Source organism: Peromyscus maniculatus, chromosome 3 (genome assembly GCF_049852395.1).
Source record: "Peromyscus maniculatus bairdii isolate BWxNUB_F1_BW_parent chromosome 3, HU_Pman_BW_mat_3.1, whole genome shotgun sequence".
In the NCBI taxonomy this organism is placed as follows: domain Eukaryota; kingdom Metazoa; phylum Chordata; class Mammalia; order Rodentia; family Cricetidae; genus Peromyscus; species Peromyscus maniculatus.
In genome coordinates, this window is record NC_134854.1 from 59,877,687 (window position 1) to 59,902,564 (window position 24,878).

General features: G+C 43.5%; 1 protein-coding gene across 1 annotated transcript in view; it reads right to left on the reverse strand.

The window, feature by feature from the left end:
* The window catches only part of LOC143272212 (uncharacterized), a 125,757-nt gene that overhangs the window by 33,840 nt on the left and 67,039 nt on the right, over positions 1-24,878 (reverse strand). Inside the window, exon 3 of the mRNA XM_076566090.1 lies at positions 9,363-9,418. Coding sequence (XP_076422205.1) covers positions 9,363-9,418 — 56 coding nt within the window. The remainder of the gene's footprint in view (positions 1-9,362; positions 9,419-24,878) is intronic.

The following is a 24,878-nucleotide window of genomic DNA, read 5'->3' on the forward strand; positions in this document are numbered from 1 at the left end:
GTTTGTTTGTTTGTTTGTTTGTTTGTTTGTTTGTTTTCTTTCTTTTTTTTGGTTTTTCGAGACAGGGTTTCTCTGCGTAGCTTTGTGCCTTTTCCTGGAACTCACTTGGTAGCCCAGGCTGGCCTGGAACTCACAGAAATCCGCCTGCCTCTGCCTCCCGAGTGCTGGGATTAAAGGCGTGTGCCACCACAGCCCGGCAAGGGAAATCTTACTATCAAAGTAGAGGCGTTTGCAGAAGGGCCTTTAGATGGTAATATTACCACGTTATGAGGCCAGAGCTCTCATGAAAGGGGTTAGTGCCTTTATTTATTTATTTATTTATTTATTTATTTATTTATTTATTTATTTATTTATTTATCTATCTATCTATTTATTTATTTATTTTCCGAGACAGGTTTTCTCTGTGTAGCTTTGTGCCTTTCCTGGGACTCACTTGGTAGACCAGGCTGGCCTCAAACTCACAGAGATCCGCCTGGCTCTGCCTCCCAAGTGCTGGGATTAAAGGCGTGTGCCACCACCGCCCAGCTGGGTTAGTGCCTTTAATAAAATAGGCCCAGAGTGCTGCCTTCTCTCCCCATTGTCTGTCCCCAGCTGCCTGTGAACAAGAGAACTGGCCCTCACCAGATATGGAACTTGCCAGTGCCTTGATATTGAACACCAGCCTCCAGAACCATGAGAAATACGTTTTGTAGATCATAAGTTGCCCAGACTACAGTGTTTTGTTAGAGCAGCCCCAAATCACCCAGGCACCAAATTCCTCCACGTCAAGGAGCCCGACTCCACTCCTAGATGCCATTCCCCTGGGTTTTAAGCTTCTTGGTTTTGCTGTCTCCGTGAAGATGCTCATGCATCATGCAGAAGACAAGCCTTAACTCGGATGTTATCAGCTGCTTTCTTAGCAGGATTCACTTTCTGCTCATGCTAGCCAGTCTGACACCAGAGCCCTGTGGGAAGAAGGTCTAGGTGGGCGGAGGCCCTGGGAACTGCTAGAAGGAAGCAGACAGAGGTGAGGAGTTAAATCTTTGTGTGACAATGAGATACCAGAATGAGTACAGGGAGCATCAGCCCAAGGTCTTCCTGACTTTCTGGAAGTCCCTTCTCGCCTCCCTCTTCTTGCCAGGGAAAGCCATCTGGGGCCCAGCCAGAGAAACACAGGTAGAGTCAGAGGATTAGCTAGCACCTCATGATGTCCAAGGCCCTGGTTATGGTCTTCCAGGGTAAACAGGCCAAGGTCATGGGCTTCTTTCCAGACCAGTGCGCTACCATCACCGGAAGGTCTGTCCTGCAGCTCTGAACCACTCTCTTGACTCCAGCCAATCATCTAAAAAATTCATGACCCTGTTCCCAAGAGCCTGGATGGCTCCTTGCAAACTCATCCTGGCTGGTGACAGACCTCAGGGGAATGTTTCTGTTTACCCGGGGGCAGGGCACCTCATACAAGGATGATAACACCATGGCCGAAATTTTGGTTCTTCAAGTTTGTGTGTTAAAAACTGTTTCCTCGTTCTCTGGCTCCTGGAAAGAAAGGTCAGATTCTATGTCTCCTGCAGGGTGGAGCCTTGTGGATATAACTACTGATGGATGTGCCAAGAGCTGCCTGAAAGGCTGAGGGATATACTTGTTGCCCAACATGAGATATTATACACTGGTGGAGACATCTCATAAAACCAGGCATGAGGGGGCCTAGAGAGACGGCTGAGCGGTTAAAAGCACTGGCTGCCCTTCCAAAGGTCCTGAGTTCAATTCCCAGCAATCACATGGCAGTTCACAACCATCTGTAATGAGATCTGGGGCCCTCTTCTGGCATGCAGGCATACATGCAGACAGAGCACTAATACATTAAAATATGCATTTATTTATATATACATTAAATATATATTAAATTAAAATAATTAATATATAATATAGTAATATAATATAATATAATTAATATATTAAATAATAAATATATTTAATGTATGTATATAAATAAATATATATATTTTAATGTATCAGTGCTCTGTCTGCATGAAATCGCCAAAGGAAATCTAGAGAACTATATCCAAAGCAGAAGCACCAAGAATGGTGGTTAAAAGCGTGGACTCAGGAACCAGGCTGTGTGACGTTAACTGTGGAACTGATCCCCTTCCCCAGGCCTGAGTTACTAAAGAATCAAACGTGTTAATAATATGTAAAAATGCTTAGAGCGGTGCCTGCTACATAGGTCTGGATGGTGGGATGGCTAACCTTGTCACCGTGATGCAGACTAGAATCATCTGAAGGGGGTCTCAGTGAAGGGCTGCTATGTTGGGTTGTCCGACGGGCACATCCATGGGGATGGTCTTTGAAGTTAATTGGTGTGGGAGGTACCAGCCCACTGTGGGCAGCACCAATCCCTAGGCAGGAGGCCTTGAGCTGTGTGAGAGTGCAGAAGTTGAGCTGGTCACGAGCAAGCAATCGTGCATGCATTCATGTCTCTCTGCTTTCGACTGTGGATGTGATATGACCAGCTGCTGTAAGTTCCCGCCAGCCTGACTTCCTTGCTGTGATGGATTATAACCTGGCACTGTGAGCAGAAACAAACCCTTTCTCCCCTAAATTGCTTTTCGTCAGGTTATTTATCATAGCAACCAAAACGAAACTAGAAAGGGATGGGGAGTGGTGAGATCTAAAAAGTAACATGACCGCATTGCCAGGCCTTGAGGAGTGTGGTTGGTTCTATGGTGGTCAGGGTCTTCAGATGGTTCCCACACCGGTATGAAGAGACAAAGACCTCTGATACTTTTTGCCATTCTGAACTCTAATGGCATAGACATGCAGGACCTAGAACAAGCAGAGGCTGACAAGAAGACCCACCCTATGCCTGCACTGGAAACAGTAATCCTTCCACTGGAATCCCACCGAGACATCCCTCAATGCTGCCCCTCCCGGCCACCCTGCACCAAGCCAGGGTTCCAAAATGGAGCACAGCCATATTGAAAAAGGGGGTGGGGCTGGGGGAGCCACGATGCCAGCAGGTGATTAAAAAAAAAAAAAGGAAGGAAGGAAGGAAGGACCAATGCAAGAGGAAACCAAACACATCAGGGGAAAAAAATAGAAAAGCCAAAGAAAGTACAAGAAAACTTTTTTGTGTCTCTCTATTTTTGGCCAAGTGGGGGGAAAAAAGCACAAGAGGAGACATTGCCTGTGAAGGGACAAAGACAAGCACGGAACCGCAGATACACGCTAATTACCTCACCCTCCTCCTGTGTGGGGCTGCAGGCAGCGCCCGGCAGCCTAATCATGATTTCATCTCGCAGCCTTCCTTCCACTTGTTTTTTTTTTTCTTACAAAGTCCATTGCAGTTCTATTTTGCTTTAGGAAGTAGAGACGGGATCTATCTTTAGGACGCTGAAATGCCAACTGAGCTCCGAGGAGCATAACTGAGGAGTGAAGAAGAGTTGCCCTGACCAGGACAAATATCAAATCACAAATATTTGAAATTCTTCCCCTCTGTGCCCTGAGAGAGGAGTCTTTGTTTGCTGAACTGGCTCCCAGAACCATTTGGCCCTTGTCCTGCTGCAAGGGATACTGAGTGGGGGAGGAGAAGCCAAAGGCAGGCAAAATATTAGTCAAGTACCTACTATGTATCAAGCCGTCTCTCTGTTAGATGCTAGAAAACCGACTGTGAGCACCACAGACCCCTGCCTGCAGGAAGCCTACACTCTATATTTTTTTGAACTGAAATCTTGTGGTCAAATATTATTCATCACTGTTACATAGCCGATCTCTATGAATTTTCCTTCTTGCAAAATTGAAACTCTATACACCCATTAAATCACTCCCATTTCGCTCATCCACAAGGTTTTGGCAACTGAGGTTCACTTTCCAGCTCTATGAATTTATTTTAGGCACTCATATAAGTGAAAGTGTAGAGTAACTTCTCTTTCCTGTGATTAGCTTGTTTCACCCAGCACAGTGTTCTCAAGGTCCATCCACATCCTAATGGTCAGAGTTCCCCTTCTGTGTTAAAGCTGAATGATATCACATCCCATGTACACCTTGTTTACTTCTCCGCTCTTCTACTGGTGGACGCAGGCAACTTCCCCCTCTTGGCTATGGTGCATAATGCTGCTAAGAACACGGGCATACAACATCGCTTGACATTGACCTTCCTTCTCTTCTTGTCTCTGTTTCCTCTTTCTCCTGATCAGCTCTTACAATGTAGCCTAGGCTGGCCTTGGACCCATAATCCTACAGCTTCAACATGAATTCATATTTCTGATCGAGGTATTGTCCTACGTCCTAGAAACACTTGTTCTCAGCTCAAAGTAATGGCTGTTGTACGAGCCTGGTTTGCATTGCTTTAACGAAATACACAGTGCTGGGTACCTTTATGGAGAAAGGAGACTCATTTGACTTATAGTTCTGGGCGTCAAAGAGCCTGCATCCGGTGATAACCTTCTTGCTGCCACAGCTGCAAAGTAGCACAGAACATCACATAACAAGAGACAAGGTATGTGTGTGTTTGCTGGTCTCTCTCCTCTTAGAAAGCCAGCCCACTCTGTTCAGTCACCAGGGCTCCATGGCAGTAAGCCTGTTCTTGACCACCTACCAACAGGCTCCATCTCAAAGCACTGTGGCCATGGTCATGTCAACCCACCATGCCCAGCTAAGGGAACAGCAATTCTGAAAAAGATTTTATTTGATTTTTTGATTGTGTGAGTGTGTGTGAGTACACACATGGGGGATATGTGCATGTGAGTGCAGTACCTAAGTCAGTCAGAAGAGAAGTGGATTTTGTTTGTTTGTTTTTGTTTTGTGAGAAAATGTTTCTCTGTTTAATATTACTGGCTGTCCTGGAACTCACTTTTGTAGACTAGGCTGGCCTCAAACTCACAGAGATCCACCTGCCTCAGCTTTTGAGTTCTGGGATTAAAGGCTTGTGCCACTACCGCTCAGCCGAGAGCTGGAATTTTCAGCAGTTGTGGGAAAGCCTGATCTGGGTGCTGGAAAGTGAATTCAGGCCGGCTGCAAGAGCAGAGGCTGCTCTTGGCAACTGTACCGCTTTTCTAGGCCCTAAACGAATACTCTTTCAAATTTTATACTACCCATAGGCCCAATTCAATCTTATTCTTATTCTTATTATTCTTATTTCATGTGTGTGGGTGTTTAACCTGCATGTGTGTTTGTGTACCACATATGTGTCTAGTGTAGACATCAGATCCCCTGGAACTGGAGTTACAGGAGGTTGTGAGCAGACATGTGGGTGCTGGGAATCGAATCCAGGTCCTTTGAAAGAGCAGCCAGTGCTCTAACTGCTGAACCATCTCCCCAGTCCACCAATTTTTAATTGTCCAGAGATCTGTGTTGTTTACCCTTTTAGGTCTATTTCCTGTACAGTGTGAGCACATAGTAGGAGTTCAAAAAAATTCTGTTAAACAAAATATTTTTGTACTTGTTAGTCACCACTGTTGCAGCTGTCTGCTTTACATATTTTAATAAATAAGTTTTGCAATGTTAATGACTGCTATTTTGATTATATTTACATACTAAGTTTATATAAAGAGAGTAGTACAAAAAATATCTAGACCTCAATCAAAATTCACTTTCTAGATGAACTACCACTGACAATTCCTTCCACCCACTTCGTCAAAAATTAGCACCTGTCACTCTTACCCCTTTCTGTTCCTTAGGTCATGACACTGCACAGACCTGGAGGACACTCACCAGGAGTCTCCTTGGTCCATGGGACCTTGTCTGAAGGAAGCCAGGTATGGGCTTGAAACGTGCTTGGCTCAGCTTAAAAGCTTTCACAGAGCATCACTTTCTTCAAGGCACAGGATGAACAAGGCCAAGCCTCAGGTCTGGGAGAACTCACAGAACCATAGCTCTGTGGTCATTCTCCACTACAATTAGGCAAGAGGCCTCCATTGTCTCGGGTGTAGAAAATAGCATTTCTCACTGTCCTCCATTAGCCAGATGACAAGCACAATAAAATTAGTGTTCAGAAAGCACCAGGACCTGAAGGACACTGGGGAAATTCTGAGAAGCTACATAGTTACTGCTCTGTTGCTGTGATAAAGTACCATGGCTATAAGCAACTTAAGGAAGAGTTTGTTTGGGCTTACAGTTCCAGAGCGTTAAGAATCCATCCATCTTGGCCAGCAGGCATGGCAGCAGGAGCTGGAAGCTGAAAGACCACTCCTCAACCACAAGCATGAAGGAAAGAGACAGACAGACAGACAGACCAGAGACAAAGACAGGGAGAGAGGGAAGGGGAAGGGAGAGAGAAAGAGAAAGAGACAGACAGGGAAGGAAGGAGAGGGAGGGCACGCACGCACGCATGCACGCACGCACGCACGCACGCACGCACGCACGTACGCACGCACACCACAAACCAGAAATAGAATGAGACTGAATTCTCAAAGCCCATCCACAGTGATGGACGTCCTCCAGCAAAGCCACACCATCTCCCCGAACAGTGCCACCCACTGGAGACCAAATGTCCGAGTACATGTGCCCACGGAGGATATTCTCATTCAAACCACCACAGCAGCACTGTCTTTGGTGATAATTACTGTGGCAAGTGCCAGCAGTGGCTGAGGCCACTTCTCTATTCCTTTTCAAAAGGCATGGTAGAATTCAGATTTGTGTACCTAAGCCTGCTCGGCTCCTAACACAAAGCAGTGGTTCTTGTGTTCGCCTTACTATAGAAAAAAATGTGTGAGGCTCAATCACTTTATAAAGAATCAAAGTTCATTTAGCTTAGGGTTGAGGTAGTTCTGAGGTTCAAGAGCCTGCATCTGATCATCACCTTGCTTGCTGTCAGACTCCCAGAGTAGCATAAGATGTCATATGGCAAGAGACAAGGTGTGTGTGTGTGTGTGTGTGTGTGTGTCTGTCTGTCTGTCTGTCTGTCTGTCTGTCTGCCTATCTGCCTGTCTGTCCTGGTTGGTTTTTCTCCCCCTTAAAAAGCCACCAGTGTTAGTCCCAGGGCTCCACATGGATGACCTTATCTAATCCCAGTCAAAGGCTCCACTTCCAAACATTGCGGTTAAATTAAATTTCTACTCTGTTAATATCTGAAAAATGAGGGTTAAATTTCAGCACATAAGCCCCCAGAGGATACATACCAATTATATCCACATCATAACCATTATTAAAATATAAAAGAAAAAATTGGTCCAATATATAACATTTTTCTATGGGACAGAAATGCAATGTGAAGACTGAGGCTGAAGACAGGGCCCTGAGGGGCCTGAGGGTCTGAAAGCTGGTGGGGGATATCAGAGGAGAACGGGTGGAAAGCCAGGTCCGGTGATTAACAATGTGAGCTAGAGTGAGAGCCCCACCCACACAGGCTTGTTAAAGAGCCCGGAAGGTTGCCTGACGTCTGCTGGTGAGCCTCCCACTAGGGATACACAAGACAGAAAATTACAATCAACACATCCCTGTGACTGCATCTATCTGCTATCCCAGAATGGCAACGGAAATATTAATTCTCCTCATTTGGGTATTCTAACTGTCTATGAAGAAGGCCAAGCAGGGCTCAGAACACCTGCAATCCTAGCACTCAGGAGGCTGGGAGGGAAGAGGCGACCTAACAAGATCCAATCTTAGTGTCACCCTCTCTCCCCAAATGAAAAGGTTCTACAGAAACATTAAATATTAAAGATGCTCATGAACCAGAACATTCATTACCATGAGGAGTTAGGTCTCCTCAAGCCAACATTTACTTTCAATATACACTGAAAAAAAAATCCAATCTGATTGGAAACATGTCAATGATCACAAAATCCACATCAAGAATAAAAGTTCAGGGTGGGCAAGATGGCTCAGTATGGTAAGGCACTCACCACAAAACCTGACAAATTGAGTGCAATCTCTGGGAGCCACATGGGAGAGGAAGAAAAACATCCCCTGAAAATAGTCCCCTGACCTACACACACACACACACACACACACACACACACACACACACACACACACACACACACTATAATTTAAAAATAAAAGTTCAAACAGTAGTTGCAAATAACAGAATACACAAAATAAAGTGACTTCAGCAGTAAGAAATTCATTATTTCAGCTCACAAGAGACCCAACATTGGTTACTGCACTCCCATGATGATGTCATAAGGGCCTGGGACCTTTTTACTCAGGCAATCTCAGTGAGCCAGCTTCCGATGCATCTCCTGCAGTGGGAAGACGGCTGCCACAGTGTCAGCTTGGTATTTCTCTCCAATTTCATACAAAAATAGGAAGGGTAAGTCTCTTTCTTAAGTGCTTTTTAAAATAAGAGGACCCTTCCCAACCTTCTCCACTTTTACTTTAACATAATTCCATCTAGTTCTCATTGGAAAGATATTGAATCCATCCTATGGGATGGATTTAGACTACACAGCATGGGTTCAGGGTCCACAGATGCCTGAGAACAATGGGGATTCCCAGTTAGAAAGTCGAAAGAGATGCCATCTTTTGGACAGATAGTCTACCATGATAGCCAAGAAACTGAAGAAAAATAATAAGTCTGGACATTGTTCTACCAAATATCAAAATTTAAAATCAGAGATGGCACAAGAAGTCAGATTTGAAAAAAATGAATAGGTATGTTTTGGAATAATTGTATACGTATACACTATTTTACCCCATAACAGCTTAACTTGAGTGAAAGACTTAAATGTGAACACTAAAGTTATGCAGTCCTTGGAGAAACTATAGATTATCTTTACATACTTGGGATGGGAAAGGAATCAAATAAAGCACAAAAGTATAAAACCTGAAAGACAGTACTACTGTATCTCAGCAATTCAAAATAAAAGGATGTCAATTACTCAATTACTGGGCAAGCCTCAATGAAACATTTCACTATTAGGATAAGAATTTGTACTGTATCAAGCTGATAGCAGAAAAATAAATAAATAAGTAAACAAATAAATAAATATTAAAAAATAAAAGGATGTCATTACCAAAGTAAATAAGATAAACTTAGGTATTTTCCTAGATGTAAAATCATCAACGTGCTAGTATTGAAAATTATAATGGTTTTAGAGAGCAATAAAAAAAACTAGAAAGAAAATTGCTGAAAGGTTTGGATAGACAAATCCCAGAAGAAGGAGAAGCCTACAGACCAAACACACAAGGAAATGTTCACTCTCAATAGAAACTCCGGTAAAACGAAACTTTAAATGTCACTATTCATATCTATAAATTGGCAACAGGATCTTTAGTTCTGAATATACCTGATGTTTAAAAAACATAGATAAACAGAACTCCCGGGAAACCAAAATCAAAACTTCCATGCCAGTCAATGCTGAGACCCAATAGCCCCAACTCTTGGGTCCACCTCCTGTCTTAGTGGATCTCAGCCGAAGTGGTTCTGCTCCTGAGGAAACACCTACCGGTGTTGAAGACGACTCTTCTTGTCCCACACGGGAAGCAGCGGTGCTCCAGGGATCTAGGGGAAGGAAGGGAGGGATACTGATTGGCGGATTGCTCCTCAACAAATGTTAGCTGCAGCACTGCTTGCTAGAGCAAACAGTAAACTAAAAAATGACCCACGAGTTCTTGAAGTAAGAGAATAGAGTAACTTGAAGAAAGTCCAATGGGGCACGGATTTACAGCAGTTGTAAGAAAGGAGTTTATTCTTTGTGTTGCATTATGGAATCTAAAAACTGATGGTGAATAAAAAATACATGGTGATGATATATTTTACATTTTATACTCTATAAACAAAGCAGTACTGTATATATACTGTCTGTTAATACATCCATATAATGAGAGTATAAATGCATACATGGGAATGACTTATAATTTATAACAACTTCAAGATAACAGTTACTTTTGGGGAGAGAGGAGGAAAGAGATTGAGATAGGAAGGAACTTCAACAATACTTAAAGACTTCTTACAACAGAGCCACAAATAATTCAAACACTAAGATCTATGCGGGTGGGTGTTGTGAGTGCAGATGTCTGATAAAGCGTTTAATGCTTGTCTGAGATGTTTCATAATAAAGATATATTTAAACATTTTAGGAGTTACATTTGCAAAAATGAGGTGTGTGTGTGTGTGTGTGTGTGTGTGTGTGTGTGTGTGTCTGTCTGTCTGTCTGTCTGTCTGTGTCTGTGTGTCTGTCTGTCTGTGTCTCAGAAGTTTAGTGTAGGGAGTCCAGGTTTCTGGGAGAATCTTATCCCAAAGGAAGAGAGTAAGAGAAGTGGCCTCTCTGGAAACAGAACATGCCTGTGCAAAGACCCTCCTCCAGAGTTTCTTGGCTTGGAGAAAACTGGCTTTCCTGCAGACTGGGGCCGAGCAGCTGGACCACTGTCCATGGTCCTATTCTGCCCCGGCAGAATTCAGAGGCAAGCTCAACTCTGCTTTGCAGGAAGACGTGCAAGTGTTGTAGATAAAGCTGGGGAGCAGAGTGAAGGGAAATGTGGACACAGCTGGCTGGGTATTCAGACAGAAGCTCCTCCTACCTGCAGCAGATGCGGCTAGCGGAAAGGGATCTGTCTGGAAGGCCATTCTCTGGTTAAAGAACAGCTTCCCACATTGAGGCACTGAGGCCTACTTGGTGAGACAGGGCTGTCATAGCCTCAGCAACTCACATTTACAGCCACGAGCTTTCCTGTTCCAATGCCTTTCACCGTTTCTTTCCCAGAAGACTAGTCGATATTCATTCTTGCTTATGCAGAAATGCATAGAGACTAGCAAGTCCTCTCACAGGCTCAGGGTCTATTAGCCAATATTTTGTCCTAAGTCAGTGAAGCTAAGAGAAAGGCATGAGGAACTCAACCAGGAAAGATGTTTTATGGGCATCTCAGAGTAATTGCCCATATTTTTTAAAAAGAAACAACATTTCCTGGGATCCCAGGAGGTGTCTGGCGTCACACAAAGTGATCTGAGCATGAGAGTGCAGAATACAATGTTTGGGAACACAGTGCTCCTCAGGGACTTAAAATTAATGCAGATCCAAAACAGTGCTTAACAAATACAAGAGCTGGTTGGAATAAATAGGGAAAGACAAAGTGAAAGGCGTAGGGCCCCACCCCACACCCCACTGATAAGCTGGGAGAATGAGAAAGCAGAAAACGCCAAGCCAGTGGACCCGGGGAGAACATAGACTCACAGGATGGGCAGAGTACAAGGATATTTACCCTGAAAAGCCAATGTTTTAGACTTGGTTACTTGTACACACACACACACACACACACACACACACACACACACACACACACACACACTCCAATAGCTATTTCTAAGAAGTCACGGGCAAAAAAAAAAAATCACTACCCACCAAACAAAGCCCCTCAAGAGCCCCCCACTTGTTATTTTCTGCAGATGGAGTCAAAACCATCTGGTACACAGAGAAACTGTTTGGGGAAAAAGCTCTAGTGTCAGCAGACGTAATGACCAAAACTGAGAACGAAACCCTGGGTAAGAGCTCTAATGGAGACGGGTGCAATCGGGTTGTGGATGGTGATTTTTATCAGCAAGAAGAAACTGTGCTAAAAGCTCCATTTGGCGTACTTTAGGTTCCTTGGTAAGCTAGTGAGGAATTTTCACAAGGCTGTTTGTTATGTAATGGAAGAGAGGCAGCAGTACATGAATGCTGTGCTACATAGGTAAGGAAGTATCCAAACAGAAATGAGTTCTCTGGGACTGTGTTGTTGTACCAGCAAGGTGAAGGTCACTGGAAATGCAGGGACCTTCCTGGTCCTCAGACTGAGCTTTCTCTACCATTGCAGCCTGACTGTGTTTCCTGCTTTAACTTCAACCTTGCTAACCTAAGCATACTAGAGGGGTTGGTTTTTAGGGGATTCAGTTGTTTAAAAGTATTTTTATTTTTTAATTATGTGTGTGTGCATGTCTGCATGTGTGGGGGGGTGGGGTGGGGTATGTACAGGTGAATACAGGCACCCAGGGAAAACAGAGGTATTGGATTCCTTTGAGCTGGAGTTACAAGTGGTTGTGAGCTGACTCATTCAGTTTGGGACTGAACGTGGGTCTTTCTGCAAGAGCAGTTTGTGTGCTTAACCAATGAGCCATCTTTCCATCTCCCAAGAGTCAGTTGTACACACTAATGTCCAGCTTCTAATTTGGGGACTTTATGACCACTGCAATCTGCTCACCTTAACATTTGCAAGTTCATTCTAGTATTATAATCATATGATACATGTCTCTATGTGTAGATTTAAAGGGTCTAGAACTTTTATTCCAGTGTGCAAGGTAAATCATGGGACTTCCACATAAATATCTAAAGGGCATCTCAAAACTGGCATGGTCAAAGGATAATTCTTGTTTGTTTTCTTAAAATTCTTGTATCAGATAAAATAATGGGCTGAAAGGGAGGTTAACCTTTTAATTATTTTTAATAAACGAGATGTTTGGCTGGAATGTAGCTTAGTGGACAGAAGGCTTGTCTAGAATGCACAAAGCCCTGGATTCAATCCCCAGCATTGCATATGACCAGGACAGTGACAGTGCATAACCCTAACAACTAGACAGGGAAAGGCAGGAGGAGCCAAAGCTCTCACTGATCCTCAATCTTCAAGTACATAGCAAGTTCAAGGCTTGCCTGGAGTTATGTAAGACTGCAGATCAATAAATGATTAATGGTATTGCTTCAACCACTCAACCATACCATTTAGGACACAGGGATTCTTTCTATCTTGCCATCCTTAACGTGTTGATCTTTAATTTTCATGCCTTTTGTCTTAAAATCAGGACGTCTACCACGGTTCCAACAGTGGTAATGGATCTCCAGACAGCTGCAGGTATCCCCAAAGGCTTTCCCTCAGATCTCATTAGCTAGGAATAAGACTCCCTTAGCTGCAAAGAAGACGGGGAATTGAGTATCTATCAAAAGAGGATGGGATTTTTTTTTTTTTTTTTTTTTTTTTTTTTTGGTTTTTTGAGACAGGGTTTCTCTGCGTAGCTTTGCGCCTTTCCTGGAGCTCACTTGGTAGCCCAGGCTAGCCTCGAACTCACAGAGATCCGCCTGGCTCTGCCTCCCGAGTGCTGGGATTAAAGGCGTGCGCCACCACCGCCCGGCAAGGATGGGATTTTTATGACTGAATCACACCACTGTGATTCATCACTTGGTGGTAGGTGGACTGTCATCCAAAGCAAGCCAGGGCTCGGCTAGTAAGGAGGGAGAGAGGGATGGCTACTGGGAAGGAAATGACAGGCTCCGCTTCTTACTCCCGGGAGAAGGTTTCCGAGTCCCTGGAGCTAGAGTTACAGGCCATTGTGTGCGGCCAGGTTTGGGACTGGGAACAAAACTGAGGTCCTCTGGAAGCTCAGCAAGTGCCGAGCCATCTCTCAATGTCCAAGGATGTGTTTGTTCTCACTGAGCTCTTGACTGTCAACGTGACTAACCACTTGAGTTCCGGTCTTGACTGCCCCAGAGTGACGGACTTGGAACTGTCAAATAAACCCTTCCTTCTTGTGTGCTGCTTTCTACCAGGTCATTTGCCACAGCGGCAGAAATGAATGTAGAATACGCCTCCCCGTGGAGCCTGTACTGAAAAATAAGGATGTCTTTGTTTTCTAATCCCTCATCTTAGTACACGAGCTTCCGGTGAGCAGGGGCGTTATCTGTTGTTTTCACTGCTGTGTTCCTGGTACTTAAATGATGCTAAGGTCTCACAGATGTTTATGAATGAATGAATGAATGAATGAATGAATGAATGAATGCACGAAGGGTGAGATTTTAAAGTGCAAACTTTGGGAGTAAACATAACATCTGTAACATATTATCATCATCCTTGGAATGATCCATTATGGAGAAAAATGACTTAATTAAAAGACACAGAATGTGTGTTGCTTTAGGATATCTCGATAAATATCACTGACTGCAACACTGATATCTCCGACCCTGCATCTTTCCCCATGCCCTCTCTTCCAAAGCTGCACACATCACTTGCGCTCTAAGTTCTGTTACTCAATGCCGTTATTAAATGTCTTCTACAGCAGCTGAACTTTCTCCCTGTGACAACCTGACTGCTTCTCTCGCCTTTTTCTGAACGTCTGGGAGAATTCGAAAGAAACATCTGGGAAATGTCCTCCCTCCCTGCATTTTTGGCCATAATTTCAGAAAGAAGAAAACCTAAATGTTCTCAAGAGAAGATAGGAATCTCTAGCCTCTGAAATGCTTTCCCTTTTTCTTACATTTTTCATATTTTTACACTTGTTCTTTCCAAAGGCCAAAGCTATCTCCTCTTCCTTAACCAAAATAGAAAAGGTTCATTGAATAGTTCTCCCAGCAAAAATAATGAAAAGACCAACTAAACGAATATGGCATCTTTTTCCTTCTCCCTTTCAATGATCTTCTAGCCTTTTCCTTGCCTTCTCATTTCTTAGATGACCTACTGTGGGCTCAAACTTTTAGATCAGTAGTTAGTGAGGCCCACACACCTACCCTGCACTGTAGACCTCTAGTATACCTACAGGTAATAGCATGTGGAAATTAAAATGGGGGACGATCATACCCACTGTAGGGGCATAACATCCCAGTAAAGCTTATTCAACACATCCAAAACGCACCCATATTTAGAAAATAAAAGTCAAGTATCACTCAAAAAGCACACACATGTGCACACATGCTCACACACACAAAATCACTTTATGTTTGAACTTCTAGGATTGTTCATAGGATGTAACAAATGGGCTGGAGCTGGAGTCCAGTGATAGGACACTTGCCAAGCATGTTCAAGGCTCTGGGTTCAATTCCTAGTACTGCAAAAGACAAACAAAAACATGAAAATAGCAAGAGAGTTACCATCTTCTAAGACCTTCAGTGAATATATTAAAAAACAGGAATGAACTTCTGCTCTGGGTTCATCAAAACCATAGCCTCTGTCCCTTCTTTACACACAACTGTACTTCTTCAGCAGTGTTCCCCTCTCCATACGAGACACCCTGCTTCAACCCTAACCCTCGTCTCTAACTCTTAGAAATCCACAAGTTCTGGAAGCACAGTGTGCTTATCAAAAGGTTTTTTTATGGTGTATTATAGAAAAGTATTGGGGTGCAGACCCCCAAATACATATGCATTTAAAAATAAGACCTATATGTATGTTTAAAATCTAAATAACGAAGGGAATAAAATAAAATAAACTCTTTGATTCAGCCCTACCAAGTGCCTGTTTCCAGACTGTATCTCAGGTTTACTGGATGACCATTTTACTACGGTAGACAAAACCATGAAGATGGCTGCCCCAGATGGGTTAGCCAGTGAAAGAAACTCAAATCTAGGGACTTGCTGTTGAGGGATTTTCGTCTCAAAGAAGTTTACTTGAACCAATGGAGATTATCCAAGTAGACCTAGGCTAATAGGTAAGTCCTTTAAAGAAACCATTTTCCTCAGCTGGTAGAAAAGGAAGCTGAGAGTCCACATGGGGGAAAGATGTAAGGGTGCTTGCTGGCTATGAAGATGGAAACATCAAGGACAAGGAATACCAGGATCTCTAGGAGCAGCTGACAGTACAAGCAGTTTTTCTTCCCCAGGGCATCCAGATGAAAGCCAAACCTAAATGATATCTTGCTTTCTACCTTTGGAACCTTAAGCAGAGAATCCAGCCAAGGCCACCTTGATTCCTAGGACCTATGGGATAGTGAAGCCCACTGAATACCTGGGGTGTTGTTCCAATCTCTCAAATCTGTGGTACTTTGTCCCACAGCAGTAGAAAACAAATACACCCCCTCAGCTTCCCCCAGCTTGAAATGAAGTCATCATCACCTGGCCGTTCCTAAGAACCATCCCAAAGCCGATGTTAAGCTTTAATGGGCACGTTGCAAGTTTAACTGAAAAGAAACATAGTAAGTTATTGTGATGTTCCTATTAATTACAATGCCCACTGAGGCTCAATCAAGAACAATTAGACGCCTTAACCCTAGTTACGTTTGCTTTGGCACACTTCTAACAGTCGCAGGACAGAGCTAACTTTAGAAGCCGCGTCATACGGGTCAAAGGCATGGACCTGTTACTTCAGGGAGGATGTAATTTAACCTGCACCTTTTCCAATTCATAAAATGATCTGTGGAATTTATCAGTGTTGTACCAGATCTTGCATCTACATTTCAAATTCAGAGATTTTTTTTTTTCTTTTTAAGCTTTATTTCCCTTCCTGAAAAATGACCTTCTCCTTGGAAAATTCTGTTGAAATCTGGCAAGCTATTTCTGATCTTGAAAAAAAAAATCATGAGAGAAGAGGCAAGGGGGATCATACACATTTTAATAAGACTGATGACTGAGATGAAGGAAAGACTCAAAACAGGTCACAAACATTCTGAGCACATATACTCCTCTCTAAGTAGACGGAGAAGGGTGTGGCACTGAACCTGCTAGCTGATTTCTCCTCCAGGAAATGAGAGGTAACCATGGACACTCTGCTGAGCACAATTCAAGAGCAGATGTAGTTTAAACAAAGCTATGTGGGGAAGAGAACAGGATGGCGGTTCAAGAGCAAGAGGTTGTACCCAGGGCGAGAGCACTCCAATGCAGGGGTTGGCTGTCCATACAGGAAGAGCTGGCTGCAAGTGTGGAGATGGAAACAGCATGGTCCTAGGCAAGTGACACTAATGCCCCAAGTTATGGTTTACTCAAGCCAAATCCAGGTAACTTTCCAATGTTCTCAGCATAAGGCCTGATACATGGACCACTCAGTTAACAATGGTTGCTCTGTGAGCAGGCAATCTCATTCCCTTCCCTTGCCCCAGAGTTCCTATAAGCATCTCTGTTTGAACATATACAATCCTACTGGCTAGATCCAAACTTCATGTTCAAAACTAAAGATAAGAAGCCATTAGCCACCCTAGAAGCCCACAGGAAGGACAGGAGTACTTACTAGACCCAGAAGAGGAAGGACTTACAGACAACCATCCACAAATAAAGATTTCATTCTAAAACAATCGTATTTTCTGGCCCTATCAGTTGACAATGACTTGGCCATTGAAGATGATATTTTGCCAGCAAGGTCCACTTTCTTGGCTCCCCTAAGTCATTAATTACGACCATGTTTTCCCAAATGTGGAAATTCCCCTTGCTCAGATGCAGCCACTTGCTGGCCAACCCTCCTTTCCTGAGAAACCTCCACAGCACAAAAATATTTTTGTTTTCCCCAACTGCCCACAGGGAAAATTTCCTCACTCTTTTTTTTTCTCCCTCTTCCTTTAAAACCTTCTGGCAATTTCCAGGAATACAAAGTGAGGCATCATTACTAACTTAGATCACCGAAGAGCTGGTGAGACATCCTACATCTCACATGACAAGAAGGAATACGAACTTCAGATTTCACATTAATAAACTACGTCTATGAGTTTCTTTTCATCAAGGAAGGCAATCTGACTGAAATTAAAATACCTCCCACTCCTGCCCAAGAATATGTTTCTAGGACTTGAGTGCTTCCCTTATAAATAGTTGTGGCCAGAGCGATTGGTGTCACCTCTAGATAAAGTAGCATTACACAAAACATGACTCAAACGTAGGTGAGCCTCTTACGAAGCCAGGCATAAAACAATATAGACGGATCAGTCAAACAGTAAAAATATTAGAAAGGAGGTGGGGAGATAGCTCATGTGATAAAAATGCCGGCCTTGGAAGCACTAGGAGCCACAGAACTCAAGTTTTAAAAGGCTGGGAAGCTGGGTGTGATGGCCTGTGACTCCCAGGAGCTCACTGGCCAGCCCGCCTGCTGTACTTGGTGAGTTTCAGGCCAGTAAGACATTCTATCTCGAAACAAACAGTTTTTAAGAGAGATAAATGATGAAGGAAATAAATAGGTGGGCAGAGCTTGAGGAATAACACCCGAGGCTGTTCTCTGCACGCATGTGCACGTATTACTTGTGTACACACAAGCACTCCAAATGTTACATGAGTCATCCAGGTTGCCTTATTCCTGTTCTGCGCTGCTGGTGCCGGGCTGACGACAGCAGAGGAACCCTGGAGATATTTTGTTCTTTTCAGAACATTCAAGAAGCATTTCTGTGCCAGAGACTAAAATTAGTTGGTGGAGAAGGGGTGATAGAGTGATGAATCAGACTGGGTCTGTGCCCCTCCAGCCTTCCCAGCCTAGTAAAAAGGCAAGATGTACACCCCAGTTTTCAGGTTGGGGGAGGTGCCAATCCACTCTTCCCTTGGAGAACTCTGGTAACAGCTGGAGACATTTTTGATTATCACAACTGGAGGGGGAAGTGCCATTGGTACCTAAAGGATGCAGCTAGCCACCCGATAATGCAAAAACACAGACTTCCAACAGCAGAGAATTATCCAGTCCCAAAGTCAATAGTGCAGGGCCAAGAAGCCTTGTGCTAGTTGTATTAGCTGGGATAGAGGACTTATTGACTGCCTGATCAATGAATTGATTAATTGGTGGTGGTCCACATGGTAAATGACTTTCACCCTAAGACCCTAGTCACTTCGAATTTATTCAAATTAGTCTGTTCCTTAAAGCATCAAATTAGTGATTTTGAACAAAGTTTGAAATTTCAACCATTAAAAAACTGAGATTATCATTTGACAAATTTAGGAGAATGAGGGAGCAGGATTTTAAAACAGAGCCTTAACATTTTATACATGATGTGGCTCCTGCTCCTTATATATAGTAACAGGTTAAGCCAAGCATCGGTTGCTTAGTATGTACCATGTACATTTGTTATGCTTGCACAGCTTCACCAGACTCTGACAGAGACAACCTAAAGAGCACAGATTCCTTCCCTTCATTTCTTCCTTCCAGCCTCCCTCCTCCCCTCTTCCACCCTCCCGTCTCTCCCTTCCCCTCTCCTTCCTTTCCTTTTCAAAATATTTTTTTCCTAATTTTGTGTATTTATTTGTTTGTTTATTTTACATGTATGGGTATTTGCCTGAATGTATGTCAATACATCACATACATGCCTTATCTCCCTCAGAAGCCAGAAGGGGTCAGATGGCCTGGGAATAGAGAACAGGTTACTGGGAGCCACCACATTCATTCTGAGAATCAAACCTAGGTCCTTTGGAAAAGCAGCCGGGGGTTCTTCACTGCTGAGTCATCTTCCCAGCCTCTCCTTCTGAAATGAAGCTAAGTCATTTTGCGGTTTGAGAGAGAGAGGAGACTCATATGGTAACCCAGTTTTGTCTGGAACTACATAGCCCAGGCTGGCAGGAAACATGGCAACCCTCCCGCCTCAGCCTCCCAAGCCGGATTACAGACAGACTTGTGTCCGGCATGTCTGGCATGGGGGCTTTATTTTGGCTCATGGTTTTGGAGGGCTTCAGCCTATTGTGGAGGTAGTGGAGGAGTTGGGACTGTGGCAGCAGGAGCATGGAGAGGAGAGAGATCCTTCACATCCATAGGCCAGGAAGCAAAGAACATGCTACATCCAGGGGCCAGGCTATCACTCTCAAAGACTCCCCCCCCCACACACAGGCCCACTTCAGGAAGCTCAGTCTCACTTCCTGCAAGTTCTCCAACTTACCTTAATGGTACCACCAGCTGAGAGACAAGCAATCAAAACATGAGCCTGTGGGGGGTCCTGGGGGGTGGGTTTCAGATTCAAACTATGGCCCAAGTACCACTAATAAGAGATTAGTTATATAATCACTTTTAGTTTGGGATTAATTAAAAATGAAACTATATTGTTAATACTAAACATGTTAGTGGAAAAAAAACATGATTTACTTTACTAAAATTATTTAACACATCTTTTTTCAGAAAAAAATGGTGAGGTAGTCTAATATTCTAATGTCAGTGAAATAAACAGTCATTGTTACTGGGATATCTGTAATTTTGATGAAGCAATTACCTTCACTGTGCTCTGTGGGTTACCCAGGAGACAGGGGCTTTTTTCTTCGGCCTATTTGACCTGTGTGTAAGTTGATGAGTAAGTCAGGAAATGGCCTGTAATTGTGTATTAGTACTCATCAAACACAAATGGGACGGGAGAACTGCCACACAAATCTCAAACACAAATACCTGGAATAATCAACCATTTGGATTAGCATTAATGTTCTCTGAATATAACACGCAGCACAGAGACCACAGGGTTCTTGGTATTTGCAACACGAAGAAGCAAAGCTTGGGAATTTTCCAGTCAAATTTTTGCCTAATGCGAATTTAGTAAAGCTTGCTTAGGAGCAGAAATGAGTGTTCTCTTTGTTTCTCATAAAGGAATAAATAGAGAAAATCATTTCAGCTCTACATAACAAAAGCAATCTTACAGAGGATGGGGGCCCTTAGTAAATAAGCAGGATTTAAAAATAATGCACACTTTAAATACCAAAAATTCAAAATTTAAAAGAATAACATTTGGCCTCAGGCAGCTCACCGGGAGAGCTTGTCTATCATTGATGAGATGCTGGGTTCGGAGCAGCAAAATTGTGACTCAGTAGAACCCGACTTGGGAAAACATCTCGTATTTTCAGAAAAAGTGTGCGACTGGAGGCAGGGGAGGCAGTTCAGCTGGTGGAGTTCAGATTCCCAGCTGCCACAAAAAGCTGGGTGTGGCAGTGAGTGTCTGTAACCCCAGGAGTGGGGAGATGGAGGCAGGAGACCCCCTGAGGCTCACTGGCCAGCCAGTGTAACTGGATCAATGAGCTCCAGGATCAGTGAGAGAGCTAGTTCCAAGAGCTAAAGCAGAGAGGAACCGAGGAAGACACCCACTGGAGGCCTCCGACTTAACCACATGCACGTGCACTCATACACGTGCACACACATGCGTGCAAACCCTTCACACGCAGAAAAGTGTTGTAGCTTGTAAAAATGGGCCATCATTGTGGCCTCCTTTTATTTACAATAAAAAAGGCAAAAATCTGGATTTTCTTCCATTTTCTATTCCAAGGATCAGTCTGGAGTGTTTAATAACTGATAGAGCTAGGCACTGACCAATCAAAAGAGATGTCCAAGTCACCAGAGTGACCCGACTATGTGCACAAGCTAGGCAGCAGCTTGCATTATTTAACCTGGTCGAAAGCCCCCGGTTACAGCTGCTTTCTGAACTGCAGACAGTAGGAAACATCCCTCGCTTACTCCGATATGATTCAGAACAGAGGAGCAAACTAACGACCAGAAAATGTGTGTATAGAAGAAAATTCAAATATTCCCAAGGTTTATTGAATTCAGTTTTATAATTGCTTATCAACTGAGAATTCTAATTAATTGCCTTCCTATCATAGCTTTCAGGTGAGTCTTTTAAAAGTCAGGCTTTGGGTTTCCTTATTGGACTATCAGTAAAGCCAAACATAACAGCCCAAATGTATGCCACTTTTAAAAATTCTAAACTACCCTGGCACTCAGGAGACTGAGATAGGAGAAATTCACATTCAAGGCCAATCTGGTTACTCAGTGAATTCTAGGCTAGCTTCGGCTACATGGCAAGACCCTGTGTCAACAAACAAGCAAACTAACTAACTAATAAATAAATGAGCTGACAAAATGGTGTAGCAAGTAAAAGTGCTTGCTGCACCAGCCTGATGACCTCAGTTCAATTCCTCGGAACCGGCAAGGTAGAAGGAGAGAACTGTGAACTCTGACCTCCACCCTCGCACTGCCGCATTGTCTCCTGCACACACACGTGTGTGTGCGCACGCGCACACACACTAAGAAAGACAAATAAATAAGCTTTCATTTCTACATGTGACATGATGTTCCCCTAGCATCTGCCATCTTTGGGTGATGGAAGGTAGCAACTTCCTGTTTTCTCTGTGCTCTTCAGTGTATGGATGTTTTTACAAGACATTAAATAATAATCATCGAAAATCCTCTCAATCTACCCACTTAGCCAATGCCTCAGTTCAGTCTTTGCTCCTCTCCTAACTCATCACCCAAATTTGCTTCTCAAAACCTCACGGCCACTTCCATCGCCGTGACTCATTTTACAAGAATCTCCTATGTAGCCAAAGGGAAAGGATGGGATGTCTGGCTGATTGCTCAGGGCACTTGACCTCTGCAGCTTTTCCTCTGCTATCTGCATTCTTGGTGTTGTCGTAACCAGTTGTTTCAAAATAGGGCTTAACTTTCCACATGCTTCTAAAAAGAGGAGCACAGTATACAGCATTTAGGAAACTTGGGGACACAGTGCTCAACTGAAATAGTTCTTGAAAGCCTTGGACTGTCATTTAAGGCAGGGTCCCTGCATGAACTAATCTCAGAATTTCTTTTGTTGCACAGATGAGTTAGGGGGTAAAAGGATGAATCTGGAAGGCATCTGGACGATGCTCAGATACTCAGGCTTGGAGGTAGGCAAATTGGACCAATGGAATCTAAGTCTCCTTTAGCCAAAAAAATGACTCAGCTTTCTCGCTTTCCTCAGGGACCCTAAGGGGTATACTTCCTCAAGACCGGGTAGTATCAGGGTCCTCCTCCTCCCCTTCCTCCTCTTCTTCCTCCTTCTTTTCTCACTGTACTTATAATGGGTATGTGTGCTTTAATGGCCCACCTAAATAAAGCAAGGTTACAAAAATAGGATGAGTTTTTGTCATGGGCAAAGTTTCAAAGTCAGGCTTCATGACTAGCAGGCATGGCTCTGAAGGACACACGTCCATGAAAAGGGACGTGAGTTGACCTCTCCTCTTCATCTTCAGATTCTGTGCTCTGAACTCTGATCACCCTTCTTAGGCTGCCTCATACTGGAAGGGTACGAGTCTCTACTGGCCACCATCCTCGTTTTGTGTAGAACCAGAGGCTTCTGTGAGAGTGCCAGCTCTGAGAATTAAACCGAGGAGGAGAGGTGGGTGGGAAAGCGCTCCTAGGCGATGAGGAGCTGTCCAGCAGTGAAGGAGCTGCATCAGAGAAGTCCCTGCGAATCACACTGAGCGTGGCAGCTGGGAGTGGGGATTCATCTGGAGCATGCCTAACTAGAAAGACTGTGTGCATGCCTGCCTGTACACACTGCTTTCTTTTCTTTGGTTTCAGCTACTCACAGAACCCTTGGTCTTAAAATATGAAATGGGCAGTTCCAGAGAGGAAAAAAATTATGAAATTTAAATTGCATGCCATTCCGAGAAGATGAGAGTCCACGCCATGCCCTCCTGAGATGTCCATTGTCCCTTTGCCCCGTGCATCCACACTGTAAGTGGCACATGAGACACTTAGCAGCCACCTTGGCTGGCACGGTAACTGTCACTAGATCAAAGTGATTCTTTGAAGTAACCCTTGGTTGGCTTACTAATGGCTTCAAGGCATAATGGTGCTGATGACAAAGGAACCATAAAGGATTTCCTCTAAGTGAAGAGGTGGACTTTCTTAACTTGCTAAGGAAAGAAAAAAGTAGATACTGAGGTTTTGGAGACCTCCAGGAAAAACAAATCTATCTATAAAATGGTAGAAAACAAAAAGGAAATCTGTGTGTGCTAGCTTTGTTATCAATCCCAAACTGACAGTTATGGCTGTCCCATACAGCAAGTGCTTAGTCAGGACAGAAAAGGAATTAAATTATGGGCCTTGGTCCTACGGTTTCAGGCAACTACTGACCATTAGAGCCCATTCTGTGTGTGAGAAGGGACTACTGTACGCGACATACTGTATATATTTACCCACTCACCCATGTGGGTGGTGAAGAAAGAGAGGAGCAGAAATGTTCAGGGGAAGAAAAAGAAGACAGGAAGAGGAACGAAGGGAAAGACAGGATTACCATGCACACAAGCAGTCTCTCAGCTTGTTACTGTTGATCATGTGTGGGCATGCACAAGTGTGCACACACACACATACATACCACACACACACACAATCTGTAAACATGCCCCGTAAGTGTGTTGCGGCTTCAGTGTCTATGTTCTGCAATCAGAAGTAGTCATTTTAAGCAATGTGTGTGTGTTGGGGGGGTAGCTAGTCAAAGGCTTCCTTCCCAGAGTGAGTGTATAACTTAAAAATTTTAAAATAAAGTCCATGTGTCCTATAAAAGTCTCTTAGCTTTTTCCCCTTTCCAAGTGACAGGTGCATCCCTATGAGAGTATGCCCACTTACCTGATAAAATCCAGTAATCTACTGCACAATTATTTTTTTTATTAAGTAACTTGATATCCAGTCATATTTGTTTCTCCTTCCTTTCCAAAGGGAAAACCAACATGACCACAAATATCATAGAGTTGGGAAGAGGGAAGGAACTGGGAGCATTTCTTCTCCAGCTTTCATATCTCAGCCATTTAAATATTATTCCAATTTTCTAGGGACATTCAATTGATGAAAAAAAGGCAAAGTATTCCTTTGTAATTTTTAAATACTTAGAAACTATAAGTTAATAAGTAATTTTTATTTCAAAATTGAAAATTCATTATAGAAAATTTGGGAAATACAGCCGGGCAGTGGTGGCACACGCCTTTAATCCCAGCACTCAGGAGGCAGAGCCAGGCGGTTCTCTGTGAGTTCAAGGCCAGCCTGGTCTACAGAGAGAGATCCAGGACAAGGCATCAAAACTACACAGAGAAACCCTGTCTCAAGAAAAGAAAAGAAAATTTGGCAAATACAAAAATATGTATACCTCAAAATAAAAACATTAGACAGTCTTATTTCATGCTCACTGTTTTTTTGAATGGAAAAGAAAAAGAGCAAAGTAAAAATCATTTTTGGTCCCAAATGAAAACCATTGCCTACAACGATTTACTCTTCGAGTCCAGGGAACCGGGATCTTGTGTATGGAAACATGCTGCTGTGCTACCTCCCAGCCTGTCGACGGAGCTGAATCACCTCTTCAGCTGCCTCTCTTCCTTGGGCCCAGTGGACAGTGAGTTATCAACGGAGGGCTGGGCCCAGCAAGGGTTTGTAGGCAATTCCTCATCTTTCTTCTCATAACTAGAGACCCGAGAAATCATAAAAAGAAATATGATATCACAGAACAGTTTTATTTTTGTGAACTAACGCTGAAGGTTCCCCACTTTGGACAGCTGTAGTCAGTCACATGCTTCCCTGAGCCAAGAGCCCCACAAAGAAAGAAGGTAACCCGA